Here is a 15481-nt window from a genome sequence, read left to right on the forward strand (position 1 = left end):
TCTTGGGCTTTCAGGCCCAAATCTAGATGAGGATGGAGAGCAAAGATGCCCCAAGTTGTCCTGACCTTAAGGAGCATATAGTAAAGGCAAAGGTACCCCCTGACCGTTAGGTCCAGTCATGGACAACTCTGGGGTTGAGGCGCTTATCTCGCTTTACTGGCTGAGGGAGCTGACGTTTGTCCGCAGACAGCTTCCAGGTCATGTGGCCAGCATGACTAAGTCGCTTCTGGCGAACCAGAGTAGCGCACGGAAATGCCATTTACCTTCCCACCGGAGCGGTACCTATTTATCTACTTGCACTTTGATGTGCTTTTGAACTGCTAGGTTGGCAGGAGCAGGGACCGAGTAATGGGAGCTCACCCCGTCGCGGGGATTCAAACCGCTGATCTGATCAGCAAGCCCTAGGCTCTGTGGTTTAGGCCACAGTGCCACCCGTGTCCCTTAAGGAGCATATATGCCTTACTAAATACAAGCCTGAGAAGCAAGAAGGGCAGGGTAAGCTGGTTGTGGTCAAATTTATTATTCTAGATTGGAAGCTGTAACATTCTGAATGAGAGAAAAATGTTAATTCACTATCATGTTGAGGTTTCCCCCAACAGACAAGACGTCTGGGGTGGCTTTAAAACCAAGCCAGATGGGTGGGGTATAAATAATAATTTATTTGTAGTATCAGTGGCAGGGCATCTGTTTTGCCTCCAGGTCTCAAGTTCAATCTCCAACATCTCCAGTAGGGCTGGGATACACCCCAGGGGTGGTCTGCTGTTTTTATTTTTATTATGTATTTTGTGGTTTTATATTTTGATTTTATTCTGTGAACTGCCCTGAGACCCCCAGGTATAGCGTGGTATATAAATTATTTTTAAAACCCTAAAACCATGGAGAGGCGCTGCCAGTCGGTGTGCAGAATACTGAGCTAGTTGGACCCAATGGTCTTCTCAGTATAACGCTGCTTCCCGCGTTGCCTATGCAACCCGAGATGCTTGGTGGGGTTAAAACAGACTACTGTATAGTGCTACAATTGGAGCGACAAACGGAAGGGTTAAGCCCCTTCTGCCAACAAACCACAAACGGCTCTGTGTGTGTAGAAAGGGATGCGCGTGCAGGAAGGTGTTGCACTTCTCCCTCTTTAGTCACAGTGTAAAATGGAGACGACCACTTCCCCCGCACCCTTAAAACAGGAAACCGGGAGTGAGATGCCAGTGCGGCCACTCTTCTCCCGCCTCTCTATGATACGCTCCCGCAGAAAGGGCGGAAGCCTCGGTCCCATGACGACAATAACACCCGCGTCGCTGGGGAGATGACGACACTCAGGGAGGCGGGGCCTGGAAGGCCGCGGGGGTAATCGGGGATCCCCTGCTATGGCCGGCGTCTTCGACATCGACCTGGAAACGGAGGAGGGGAGCGACGGGGAGGAGCCTGAACTGGGGGCCTTGGTGAGGCGAGTTAGAGACTGATAGAAGGGAAAAGGGGGTGGGCCTAGCAAGGAAGGCAGGAAGGCAGGCTGGGGAGTGGAAAGGAGGGAGGGAAGAAGCAAGTTAAGACAGTAAGTAAGAGCGCAATAATATAGATCCTTACTCGGAAGTAAACCCCACGGAGCTCAAGGGGGGTTCCTTCAAGGCATGTTGGTACAGGATCGCAGCCCATCAGTGCGGTCCTGTGCATGTCTACTGAGAAGGCAGCCCCTCTGAGCTTCAGTGGAGCATATTTGCAGCCTTAGTGCCTAATACGTCTCCCACACTGGCTGGGACACTCCATTTTCTCTGGTACTGATTGATCTCTGCTTTGTCTCTCCATCTCTCCCCCCCCCCCCTCTTTTCAGGAGGTGGACCCAGATCTTCGCCACACAGGCTCTGAGTGAGTATAATACAAAGTCCTGCATTGCATCCCTGGGAGGATTTTGCTGTGCTTCTTTGACCACAACCAGATTACCCTGTCCCTCTTGCCTCTCAGGCTTGTCTGGACTAGGTTTCTTGTCTGAGATATAGGCAGACTGGCAAGAATTGCCGTGGTGAGTCACTGGGGGCCCATCTGTAGTCCCAGCTAGTCATATGGTCTTGGCATCTAGTACTTAGAGGCTCCCCTAAGCCCAAAGGCATGTTGTCATTTTGTTATATGGTGCTGTCATTGTTACATGACGGCACTTCAAAGGAATGTGTAAGTCAAATTACAGGCCCTGCCCTAAGGAGCTTACAGTCAGCCTTTTGATGGAAGGGTGACGACAAAGGGATAGGATGGGAGAAGCAAAGCTAACCAGGATGCTACATGCAAAATTTATTAAAACTACCACCACTCGATTTCCACTGCCAATGCAATCCACTGTTTACCACTCTCATAGGGAATATGTTGGAGGTAATATAATTGCCTTGCTGAATTGGAGACTAAGGCCTGTGTAGCTGAGCATATATATTTTCCAAAAAACAGCCAGCTAGATCAGATGCTTCAGGGCATTCACAAAGCTGGGCATGGAGGTGATGGTAGCAGTGTCTGACATTTAACAGGATACAGAGCTTCCATTTAGCCATCAGAGATAGCTTATATTTCTCTGGCAGTGGGTTCAGTGCTGACAATCTAGGAATTTTATGAGATCTTGAGTATGTGAACTTAGTCTTGTGCCTGTAGCTACAGTGACAAGACTTCAGGAAAGTGTGGACCAGTGTATCCATACCCTTCAGTACCTTTTGCTATCAGAGAACCCTTATCTACTCTGTTTGCCTTAGTTTTCAACTTTTGTTCTGTTCCAGTGAGCAAGCAGCAGTTGCTGTATAGATTAGTCAGAATGTGACTAATGTGTTCTCACACAGTGTGAAAAAGCTGTTCCTCTCCCACCTGTCATGAAAGTCAATTCTCTAGTTAGACTTCAGCAAGGGTCCTGATTTTGCTTTTGAGGCCATTTACCCCAAACCATGACTACCTGCTTCATACCTGATGTCATTTGTGACATCAGGTGTGGGGCTGGTAAATATACAGCTGCAAAGGAGCAAATCAGGAGCCAAAAGTGCCCTTCGGGTTGTCCTTTGGCAAATGGCGCTCTCTGCAAGTAAGTCTCACTGGGATCACCTGGGCTAGAGAGTTCCTCACCAGCTGTTTGGTGCCGAGAGCTAGCCTCATTAAAGTTTCCTGTTTGCAAGCATGATTTGGATTCAAACCACATCTGCGAAAAGACATTTTTCTTCTGCCATTTAGCAGAGGAAAACTGTCTTCAAAGAGGCTTGTTGTAACCCCTGATCAGCATTTATAGCTCCTTGAATGCACAGTCTCTTCACCTGTCAGAGTTGGCCTGCAGTGGGTGGAGGAGGTAAGGATCCAGTTGGCCTGCCCCTGATCTAGACTATCAGATTGCCAGAGGAGTAATGGTTTTCTTTCATTTCTAAACACTCTTTCCTTGTGTTCTAAGGTAACGTAATTTAAGGAACTTCACAGAAGGTAAATTTCCTGGTCCTGCCTCTCTACAATAATGCTCCATTCCGCATGGTTCAGGGAGGCCCTGCGTTAATCCAGTGAGGCTTTGCAGGGGGAAGGAGGAAATGGGAAATTAGCTTTCTGTGAACTTTCTTAAGTTAACTTATCTTGGAGTCCCTGCCTATACCTTTATAGAACACATATGACAATTTGTGGTTTCAGTGGTTCTCTTCACTCTTTTTATATATTTAACTGTAAGACTTCACTTTGAAGGAGCTTCTCTGCTGTTCCTTTATTTCCCTTGTCCTTCTTTCCCTTCCACAGATTGGTGCCAGGTCATTATGAGGAAATTGAAATCTCTGAGAGTATTGTCAACAATGGCCCAGAGCGCATTGGGCCCCACTGCTTCGAATTGCTACGTGTTTTGGGCAAGGGTGGCTATGGCAAGGTGAGCAGTGCTTTGGGGTGGTGTGCATTGGGAGGGTGGGGAAAGTAGGGTAGTTACACTTCAGAATGTACATATCCCTGTCCCCTGTTGTTGAAAAAGAACAACAACTAATGAATAGCAACAAAAACAAAAAAGCCAATCTGTTTTGTTGCTATTAATTAGTTGTTCTTTTTCAAAAAAAAGTCAACTCAAAACAAATATTAAAAATAAGTGTGAAAGTGAGAGTAAAAACAACCTAAGATTCACAAATATTATATAAGAGCTGCCAGGCTGCTTAGTAGGATATAAAGCTTTCTACCACTGTTTAAATATCTGCACTGGCTCCCAATTGGCTACCAACCAAATTAAAAGTTTCCATGCTGACTTTTAAACCCTAAACAACTGGAGACCAGGATACCTGGCAGGTGGCCTCTCATTGGAAGTAGAAGCCAATCTTTACAATTTTCCATAAAGCCCCTACTTGTCCTTCCATCACCAGCAAATAACCATTTGCTGAGCTATCCTCTAGGTTGCCCTCCCTTGGGTAATTTGTGAGGTGGAGGCAGTAGTGATCTTTAAACACCTCTTTAAAATTTATGTTTACCCAAGGTAAGTACTTTCCTGCAATTTGACTCCTAATTTTTTGTTGTGTACTCTGCTCAGTTTTATTTGTGATCATCATTTTTTCGTGTTTATCTGGTTCCTAGGTAATTTCAGGCTTATGGAGGAAGTGAGATGGATGAAACAGGAAGAGAGACATGTAGGAGGCAGGGAGTGTTTGACTTATGCCAAAGTTGACCAGTTAAAATACAGGTTATTTTTAAGACCACGCCATGTTGATTAAGACTTTCTTTTGTTTTCCTTGAATCTGCTAAAGCAAATAGACTGGGAAACCATAACATGCCCACTTCTCCTTATCCTATAGTTTCATCGACTGTGTGGTATCTGACTATGACTGGGGACTGACCCTGGGCAGTCAGATGGGAGCTGAATCAGACATGCAGGCTGTGTATCTATCTATCCATCTCCCATTATTATTCATTATCACCATCATTACAGTCATACCTTGGATCCCAAATGCCTTGCTAGTTAAATGTTTTGGCTCCCAAACGCCGCAAACCTGGAAGTGAGTGTTCCAGTTTGCGAACGTTCTTTGGAACCTGAATATCCAGTGCAGCTTCAGTGGCTTCCAGTTGAGTGCAGGAAGCTCCTGCAACCAATCGGAAGCTGCGCCTTGGTTGTCAAACGTTTTTGGAAGTTGAATGGACTTCCGGAATGGATTCCATTTGACAAACAAGGTACGACTGTACTTTATTAAGGGCCTTTGACGCAGTCATCTCAAGGAGATGTACGACAAAAAACAGGTGCTTCTGTCATCCCTTCCCCAAAGGACTTCCTGCATGGTTGCACAGTTCATAGAAATGTACACATGCATCGTTGCATCATGGAGTTGCATCATGTTGAAGCAACCCTCATGCTGCAAGGTGGGCTTCCAGTTGTGTAGTTGACAGGATTGGGGCCTCTCTTGTTTAGTTTCCAGATATGTGGTTTCTTGAGTCCTTGACAGGATCGCCCTCCCTCTAGCCCAGCCTTCTCCAGCCTGGTGCTCTCAAGATGCTTGGCCTACAACGCCCAGCATCCTCAATCAATATGGCCAGTAGTCTGCAATGATGCAAAATTATCGTGCGAAGCATATCTGGAGGGCACCAGGTTGGGAAAAGCTGCTCTGCCCTTTGCCCCTTGAGTTCTGTAGCAGCCCCTGGGGAAGAAGGCGCAATGCTGTGAGTCATTGGCAGTGGCATCGTTAGATGCTTATTCTGAAGCAGGAGTGTGCAGAGTACCCAGGGCTATGTACTGAGGGCTGTGATATACCTGATCCATTCTGGATTTTTGCCAGCATGCTGTGCAATGAGTCTTGCTTGTTCCCTGTGCCATTCTCTTATAAAATGTTGAGCACACAGGAGATGAAGGTTGCAGAGACTGGACGGGGGAGTCTGAGAGCCAATGATACCTAGCAAAGCTAGAAAATGGGTGGGACCTCATGAGGCTCCTCTCTTCAGTCTGCCATGGGCCGCTCATCTTGCTTATTGCTTCTGTGCCCACTGTAGGTATTCCAGGTACGGAAGGTGCAGGGCACAAATGCTGGGAAAATATTTGCCATGAAAGTCCTAAAGAAGGTAAGCTGCCTGTCTCTTTGCAGTAGAGGGTATGTGTGCTGTTTCATCCCGTAGCGGGGACCTTCATTCTCTCTCGGTGTCTCCTGCAGGCCAAGATTGCCTGTAATGCCAAGGACACAGCCCACACAAGGGCAGAGAGAAATATCTTGGAGGCCATCAAGCACCCCTTCATTGTGGACCTCATCTATGCCTTCCAAACTGGTGGTAAACTCTACCTCATCCTGGAATGTCTCAGTGGTATGGAAACAAAGATCAGCCTCCGTCAGTGGAAAGGGGACTGTCCCAGTGGCTTGGTGCAACTCCCTGGGAGCCAACCCCTTCAACTCCAGGTGGATTTTGGGGTGTGAGCTGATGATTTCTCTTCCTCCTGTGTTTTCTAGGTGGGGAGCTTTTCATGCAGCTGGAGCGAGAAGGCATCTTCCTGGAGGACACGGCCTGGTCAGTGCAAGCACCACTCTAGACTGAATGGGGGTAGTCTGGAGGACTGGAGATAGCTGCAGGAGATCTCTCCTGCTTCGTACACTGGCCATATAATCTCTTATGTTAGGGGTAGGAAATCTGTGGCCACTCACATGGTCAGGGATTGTGGGAGTTGTAGCCCAACAACACCTGGAGGGGCCTAGGTGGCCCATCTCTGCTCTGTATCACTTGCGGCAGTTCTGTAGGCAGGGTTTGAATGAATGGGTTTTATGGATATGCCTTTCAAAACAAAACAAAGCCAAGACTGTTTGAAAATCCTAACCTAATCTATTGTTTGAACATGGGATGGAAAATTGGCCCAGATCCTTAACGGTGACAATTCAGTAGCTTTGTGCTCACTGAACAATGCAGGATAAATATAGGAAAATGACCCTGGTGTGGTTTCTTTAAAGGAAAACAAAAACCTTGTCTTCTAATGTGGCTCTCTTTTTTGAACTATCTGGATGACATTACTAAACTAATCTGCCATACGAGTAGTAGGTTGGACCATCTGGTTTTACTTGATCCATGAAAAAAAGAGAGATTTTGTTGTTTATCTTCTCAGGACAAACATCATAGGGTGCAGCCTGCCTTGCCTTTGTTCCATTGCTGACTCAATCCCCTGTCTGTTTACTTGGAAATAAATCCCAGTCTGCTGAGCATAGTTTACTGTTGTGTGTTTAGCAGTGCTGCTTTAATCAGTGTCCTTTCCCTCATATGAGTTTTTGTTGCCTTCACCTGTAACAGTTTATTCTAAAATAGATTGTATTGGTCTTTTTAAGCACCACTGTCAGTTGAACATCCACAATGACTTGTGTTACTATGTGGATTTTTTAGAGCACACCTAATCTGACTTGAGTACCTATTAAAAATTACAGCTTCAGTCTCAGAGCTGTTTCTTTGGGGATTTATCCCATGAGCAGCTACCGTATTCAAGGACTGGCAGCCCTCTGGGAAGAGTCCAGCGCATCAGGCAACACAAAATTGTCAGCTAGCCAGGGCAGTGATTTTGAGCTAACACCCCTTGTGACTGGTCTTGCCCACATCATTGCGGGCCATTGAACATACAACTGCATCATAAGATGAACCCATGGAAAAATTTTCATAGTACAACTGCAAAAATTCACTTGAAATGACTCCTCCTTTAGCCATGGCATTGGTTTATCTCCTGCGTGCACTGTAACATCAAACAAGCTTGCTGTTTTAAAAATCCATAGTGCACACGGTGAGATAATGCACAGTGGGATAAATGCAGATGCGGCAGAAATTCAAAAGCACTTGCCAACCAGGGAAGAGGAGCAGATCGAGCATTCTCAAATAAGGCAGCTCTCCCATTGTTGTCCAATGAAAGAGGGCCATTGTATTTGTGTGCAGCGGCATGTTGCTGCTCCTCCCTCCGGCCTGACAGGAAGGAGAGCCCTATAAATGCATGTAGCTGTTCCCAACTCTAATGATTCTTCTGTGGGGCTTCCAGAGCTTTAACTGTTGCTGGAAGTGGGTGGGCATGAGGTAATGCAATAAACACCAGCATAAAATACTGGATTGCTCAACCATGCTCTTGAGGCACGTTGGAGCAAACAACTCAGTGACGTTCAGAAAGGATTCTTGGGAACTTGTAGGTCTTTAATGAAGAGTAAATATTGGCTGCCTTGCCCCTGCTCATTAAAATTCCATAAATCATCACATTCTTTCCACTTCCCCAAGCCAAAAGGAACCTTGACTTACCTGCACGAAACAGATATTCCTGGTTGTACCGGAAGATGCAACTTCCCATCCAGCTGCTTTCTTGGCAATTGGGTCCTTTAGTCCCACAGAGGGACTGAATTTTGTGGATTGCCCTCCCCTTTTGATTGACACCAGGCTTTCTGTTAGCGGCTTGCACTGCCAGTTGTTGGGACCCGTGAATGGTTGTTCCTCAAATATTGACATGGCTAGCCCATTCTGAACTGTTTGGGTGGCTTGTGTTGCTGCTACTGAGTCCTTTCCCCTCTTCTTCCAGTTTCTATCTGAGTGAGATCACTCTGGCCCTTGGTCACCTGCACTCTAATGGCATCATCTACCGGGATCTCAAGCCTGAGAACATCATGCTAAACAGCCAGGGTAGGCAGCAGTATTCCCAGTGTGCAAAAGGAGTGTGTGTGCATGGGGGGGTGTACCTTGGTTTCAGTATGCTCCTTTCCCTCAGTTTATTTATTACTAATTTATTATCCACTCCTCACCCTTTGAATACAGAGCCCCATCCCTGTTCTCTATCAAGAGTCCCAACCACCACAAGTTAAAAGAACTCTTCCCTTCTGTGGTTTCCAGCAACTGCATTTTGGACCAGTTGAAGTTTCCAAGTTATCCTCAAGGGCATCCCCACACGGAGCGCTTTAAAATAACCTAATCTCGAAGTTACTGCCAAGGCAGTAACAGGAACTCACTTTCCTGGTTTCCTCTTCCGCAGGGCACATTAAGCTGACGGACTTTGGCCTCTGTAAGGAGTCCATCCACGACGGCGCTGTCACCCACACCTTTTGTGGCACCATAGAATACATGTAGGTGACTTGGACTCCTGGGTGTTTTTGAGAAACCAGCACAGGCTTTCTTCCGGTTCAGTTTGGGTGGGAAATATATGTGGGTGACTACCATCACAATATTATTTCTCCCTCTGCCCCCGCCCCCCACTTGCCTTCCAGGGCCCCAGAGATATTGCTGCGCAGCGGCCACAACCGAGCAGTGGATTGGTGGAGTCTGGGTGCTCTGATGTATGACATGCTCACTGGATCGGCAAGTCTTGCTCATGCTGTGTTTGAAGGCGGGGTTGGAAGCAACAGGGCACAGGGTGTCGACAGAAGGGATGCCACACATGACTGAGGGAGGGAGGAATTGTAGGTCAGTGGTTAATGATGGGTCAGGTTGCAGATAGCCTTGTATCTGGCTCAGCTGGCAGTGGTCTTAGATACTGAGCAACCATCTGAACAGGTTTGGGGGTGGGGAATGGCAACATCTCACTACTAGTACTGTCTAGTAAGGCATTTGAAGGGGTGGGGGGGGACTGCTGCTGCTTCCTTGTCTGTGTGTCTTCGTGTCTCTGTCCCAGGGCCTAGCACAACTTCATTGTCTCCAACTTCTATTCTCAAAGGGTTTGCACCGATGTTTTGCTGTTGGTTTCCATGCTGCACCCTTAGCCTTTCCCTCTCTGTTTCCCTTCTCCCCACCCTGGCCACCTGCACTTGCTTGAGCTGCCAAGCAGATTCTTCCTCCTCCTCTGCTGAACCCTCTGTGTCCCTGCCTTGCAGCCGCCATTTACAGCCGAAAACCGCAAAAAGACCATGGACAAGATCCTGAAAGGGAAGTTGGCGCTTCCACCCTACTTGACCCCCGATGCCCGTGACCTGATCAAGAAGGTACCAGCCCACCTGTCATTGAATTGGGTCCTGCAGATTGCATTTTGACTGTCTTGTTGCTTAGGTTGCTATCACACCTTCCTTCCCCGGGCATTTTGCAAATGCTGCTTATATGCTTTAATAAATGCATTACTTATGGGTATGGGTATGTAAGGGTAGGCAGGGCCAGCATACTTTGGCAGCCAAACCACTTGTGGTTGTTGAGAGAGATGGGGAGGGGAGAGTGTCTCTGTTCAATGTGACACTCAGCTTTGGAGGTAGGAACCCCTGAGGTTCAGCACCAGCCCAGTGATTGTCCCCTTCTTGGTTCCAAGCTCAGAAGGGCTCTCCAGAGCAGAATTGTAGATCTGTATAGTTGGAAGGGATCCTGAGGGTCACCCAGTCCAACGCCTGCAATGCTGACGTCAACCAGAACTGCCCAGTACCTTTCAGTACATGACCCACCATTTCCTTCTTCCCAGAGCTGCTAGAACTGGGAAGTTTGTGTGTGTGAGTGTGTGTGCATAGTTTGCATACCACCATGCAGACGGTCATCTTCCTCCTAAGCTTGGAAATGGTGAAGCGGGAGGAGGGGGCTTGCCATTCCTTTCTCTTGCCTCTGGCTGCTGTGTGACCACCTCTTCCCTTCCTGTATCACCGGTCATGGTGGAGAGGCCAGCTGTCTCTCCAGTATGGCCTGTCCTCTATCTCTCAGCTTCAGGAAGTACTTGGTGCAGAAGCTGATGCTGCAGAGCATACAAGCTGAAATGGATGGGGATGTAGTGGGTGGAGGGCAGCAGCACCTCTCACACCGAGTGCTCCATTGCCCCGAGAGGCAGTAAGGAGGGGCAGGCCATTTGCCTGGTACTGGCTAGTGTTGGGGAGGGAAGCAGGTGGAAGCTTGTGCCTCCATGGATGGTGGTGATGACATGGCAGCATGGCCAATTGTTTGCTATTATGGAAACCCTAGTCCATAAGATCTGGAGGTGCCAGATGGGGGAAGGCTGCCATAGTGTGTGTGGCGGGGGAGGTGATGTGTAGACTCCTGTTCATGTGAAAAGCGTTCTGATAATAGTGGACTCAAATCTCATCCTGCATTCTAGAGTCCTGAGTAGAATAAAATGGAGGTTACGGTGGAAGTGCTATGCTTGTGAGTCCCATCTGCTTCAAGAGTCTGCTTCTGCCCTTTGAGCTTACCTGAGCAATATTTCTTCCATGCATTCTCTCTCTTTTCCCAGTTCCTCAAAAGGCATGCCAGCCAGAGGATCGGGGGCGGGCCAGGCGATGCTGCAGACGTACAGGTAAATTGGACGAGGGGACAGTGGCAGGCTGTGCTCTGGATGGAGATGGTGTTAGTGAACTCAAACAAAAGTGTAGCCCATTTCCAGGCCTACTGTGGCAGGAATTGAGCAAAGAATTCAGAATCCTGAGAATCTATACTTATAAGAATATATTAAAGGCAAGTTTCTATCCTTTTAAAATATGTAAGCTCTGCCTGGTGAAATTTCTGGAGTGGAGCAGGGAGGATTCTGTGCTCTGGGCAGCATTTCCAAATCTTCAGCAACTTGCATAGTTCTTTGCCTCTTCCAATAATGAATTAAAGCAGAGTATATTTCTGCAAATGTGCTTAAACGAAACCATCTAGGTTGCAGAAGTCAGCTTTTCATGGTATAGGATTTCAGTGAGGTACTTTCATTTCTTAAGTGCATCTGTCCTGAGTTCTTTGGATAGAATAGGCCAGACAGAAGCAACCTGAAGTCCTTTCCAGGCTCCTGTCCTCTTCTCCCTTTATCCCCTCCCAAGGGTTTTTCTTCTTCTCAGCTCATAAAATTCTGCACTAATGATACCTGGTGATTCACCTGTAAGCCAATTTTAGTAGCTGAGAAGATTGTTGGAAAAAACTTGTTGGGAAAACCCATGTTACATTCTATACCATTTGTGTAAGCAGTACCATGTTAAGGGGAGGGAAATCTGGCACACATAATGTGATTTTTGTGGTCTGTGCTTAGCCTTTACACCACCATTTCTCAATAATTTTGTGACCACTGATTTTCATCCATAGCCGTATATGGTGTTCTGCTGTTCAAGTCACCCATTTAATTTGAAGTCAGTCAGGACTGAGCTCTACATTCAGGAAAAAAGCATGCAGTACAGCCCCCCCCCCCCCCCATGGACTGTGGCACCAAGAATCTTCTCCTTGACATGCTAACTTCTATAGATAGGAAAATTTTGTTCTTGCAGGAAACACTCCAATCCCTGAGCCAGTATTCACATTCTGAAGTGGCACCATCTTTAGAAGGCTGTACCTCTAATTCATTTTTTTGAAACATGCAGATTGGGCCCCAATTCTGTACTTGAAAAGGCCTGCATTTGTTGCCAAGTTGAAATGACCACAAATGGGAATTTTACAAGAGGAAGTCAGCTTTTTGTTTGGTGTCCGAGTGATGGGTAGCCACTGTTGTGTCTATGAGCACTGTAGCCATCCTGCTTCTCTGGCTTTTGTGCTTGATAGACAAGGAAGCAGGGGTGGGGGTAGAGGGAGTTTTCCTGATGCCATAACTATAAATCTATGGGGTGCAATTTTTCCACCTGGTTGTAGATGGGTCTGCCGTCTTGTAGGCATTATGAGAGCAGCCTCAAATTTTAGGATTTTGAGGGCTTTTTTGTTTCAGGAACTTCCAATAGTTCTAGGTAGCAATAACTTCCCTGCCTTGCCTTTCAGAGACACCCGTTTTTCCGACACATTAACTGGGATGACTTGCTGGCTAGGAAAGTTGACCCACCCTTCCGGCCATCACTGGTAGGACCCCACTCCTTTCTTCTCACCTAGCCCATATTTCAGCCCATGGCCGCCTCGGTTCTCAACACTTTAATCCTGCATTGTAGCTTAAAGAGTTCTGGCTTATGAAACTGAAACAGTAATTGCATTCTGCACCACACACCCTTTCCTTTGGCTGGCTAAAAGCCACGATTCCTGTTACACCCATGTGCTCTATATCTCCCTCCCTCTGCACGGTAACTCTGATAAGGTGCTGTGTTGTTTTGGACTGTAAGCCCTAGCCAGCATGGCCCAAGGCAACAATGGGAATTGTAGCCAAAATATCTGGAGGATGCCAGAACCACCACATGTTCTTTGTTACCTGGTCAAAATAGCTAGTTTGCATAGGTAGTTGATAAAATGGGTGACAACTCTGTTTCCTCATAACCATGCATGGAATTGATGGCAGAGATCAAAGATGCAGAGTGTAAGAAAAACAGGATGGCTAAATGGATAATTAATCCACCTTGAGTGGTCTTGACTTCAAGATGGTCCCCTGAGCTGTTGTAGGTGGGCTACAGTACCTCTGCAATCCATTCTTCCTGTACCAATTTGCTCTGCCTAATCAGCCCAGAGGAGGGCGGTGTGGTGTCTCCCTGGAACTCCTGCTAGTCCTCTTGCTCTCTGTACAGTGGTACCATAGTTCTCGAACTTAATCCCTTCTGGGAGTCCGTTTGACTCCCAAAACCATTTGAAAACCAAGGCCCTGCTTCTGATTGGCTGCAGGAGCTTCCTGCACTCAATCAGAAGCCGCGTCGGACATTTGGCTTCCAAAAAAGTTTGTAAATCGGAACACTTACTTCTGGGTTTGCAGCGTTTGGCTTCCAATTTGTTCAACACCTAAGCCGTTTGAGAACCAAGGTACCACTGTATACTGATCACCTCTTCCTCCCTTTCCCACCCGCAGCAATCCGAAGACGATGTCAGCCAGTTTGACACCCGCTTCACCCGGCAGACCCCCGTGGATAGTCCTGATGATGGCTTCCTCAGCGAGAGCGCCAACCAGGCCTTCTTGGTAAGGGACATGCAGCAGTGTTTGCCTTTCCCTAGCGAAGGGGCTGCAGGGTTGTTGCTGCTGCTGCTTCTGAGGTAAACCAAATCCTGAGGTTGCAGTAGTGGCCCGCATCGTAGCTGCGTTGACCAGCTGTTTCCTTCTGCAGGGATTCACCTACGTAGCCCCATCAGTGTTAGAGAGCATCAAGGAAGGCTTTTCCTTCCAGCCCAAGCTGCGATCTCCCCGCCGTCTCAACAGCAGCCCCCGCACCCCTGTCAGGTAAGGGAGAGCCACGAAGTGGCCTGGATTCTAGAGTGCATTCCTCATGGGACTAGGGCAAAAGCAGGGTGAGCTCAGGGCCTTGCTTATGACAATAAATGTTGTCTCCGGCATCCCTTCCCCAGGGGAATGGCTGCACTGTCTGGGCCTTGGTCGCTGCGATACCTGTGGCTCTATGTGAAATGGGGGGGGGGCAGGAGAGGACAAGGAGGCATGTAAGTGGTGAAGTCAGTAACTGGCTTAACTCCAGCCCATGTTTTGCAGCCCATTGAAGTTCTCACCCTTTGAAGCCTTCAAGCCAAGCACAAGCACGGAACAGATGGAGCTGTCGCCGCCCTCGCTCATGCCGGTGCCAGAAGTCTCCGCTCCGCTGCCCATCAAAACCCCATCGGGCACCAAGAAGAAGAAGGGCCGGGGGCGGGCCCGGTAGCGGAGGCAGCAGCGAGATCCTTGGACCGTCCGCCTTGGCAGGGCGGAGCACTCTGGTTGCCCAGGTGGACGGGGGCTCAGAGGTGGAGAGAGCTGTGCCACAGCAACGTCAAGCCCTGTTTGGGGAGCACCTTTTCTCCCCTGCTGCAAGGGGCACCTTCCCTCCCAGCTGCAAAGGGTGGTGTGGTGTTGGTGCTTTTCCGTCATAGGGAATGATCCCTACGTGAGGTGCTTTCTTTTGAAATATATAGTGAACCGTGGTGGGAACCGAGGGAAGTTGAGACACACCAAGGATCGGTCAGAAGGCGCCTGCCTCGGGGCTGAGTACACTGCCATCTTACTGGCGGTGCATTTTGCGTGAGTGTGAACTGGGGGTAGGGAGGACTTTGCTGTTAGGACATGCAGTCTGGCTCTCCTCGCTGCTGCCAGACCCGTGGCAATTAAAGCTTTAGGACTTGTAAAGCAAGGGGTGCAACCTTGACCAGGCGGAAAGGATTGAGCAAATCCTACTGGGTGGAGTTGCACCCTCGTGAGAAACTTCCGCACCCGCCTACTTTCCCCAGTGTGCACCAAGTGCCAAAAACTGATGCTGCTCCCTAAGTGGCTGTGGCCAGGTCAGTCTTTCCCCTGGGCTACTACCTATCTAGCAGTGCCTCTTTCTGTACCCTTGACTGTGAGTGAATCCTAGCGGTCTAGTTGCCGCCCAGACCATGGGCTGGTAAGTGGCAAGGATTTAACAGCTTGTTTCTGAGGACTGCTGCCACGATGCCCATGAAGCTTGGCCTTTGCCAAGTAGTACAGTTATGGTTGGAGAGAGCCATGCTGTGCTTCAGTCCACGAGGAGACCGCTACAGTGTCTCTTATCTCCCCTCTACTTTATTTGTCATAGGAAACTTTCAAAACAAAAGGGAAACTCAGGCTGCATTTTTGGCGGGGCAGGCGATCGAGCAAGCTAGGTGCAAACGGGAAGAGGTCAATAGGCAACACAGGGCAAAAGCAGCTTCTGCTAGGTCCATGGGATGGGGCGGTGAACTGCCTTCAGTCTGTAGCTGTCTTTGCAGCGAGTGCTTCAGTGCCCTCTATCCTGCTGCTTCTAGAGGGCAGTGACATGCAGCTGTTTGCCTGGGTCCT

General features: G+C 48.2%; 1 protein-coding gene across 4 annotated transcripts; it reads left to right on the forward strand.

Annotated features, from left to right (window-relative positions):
* The first annotated feature begins 1281 nt into the window (after positions 1-1281).
* Positions 1282-15475, forward strand: RPS6KB2 (ribosomal protein S6 kinase B2). 4 transcript variants are annotated; one of them, XM_081206746.1, is made up of 15 exons: positions 1282-1433; positions 1820-1854; positions 3724-3847; positions 5935-6003; positions 6093-6240; positions 6384-6441; positions 8462-8562; positions 8909-8999; positions 9141-9231; positions 9744-9851; positions 11069-11131; positions 12553-12630; positions 13556-13663; positions 13809-13921; positions 14186-15475. In XM_081206746.1, the coding sequence occupies exons 1-15, from the start codon at positions 1359-1361 to the stop codon at positions 14349-14351; spliced, it is 1428 nt and encodes a 475-aa protein (XP_081062872.1). In that variant the 5' UTR covers positions 1282-1358; the 3' UTR covers positions 14352-15475. The 4 variants fall into 4 exon arrangements, with proteins under 4 accessions (XP_081062872.1, XP_081062871.1, XP_081062873.1 ...); XM_081206745.1 differs by having other exon boundaries at positions 1344-1433; positions 6093-6207; XM_081206747.1 differs by lacking the exon at positions 1282-1433 and adding an exon at positions 1470-1543.
* Positions 15476-15481: the final 6 nt, after the last annotated feature.

This window comes from Podarcis bocagei (genome assembly GCF_964188305.1).
Source record: "Podarcis bocagei genome assembly, chromosome: 1".
Classification (NCBI taxonomy): domain Eukaryota; kingdom Metazoa; phylum Chordata; class Lepidosauria; order Squamata; family Lacertidae; genus Podarcis; species Podarcis bocagei.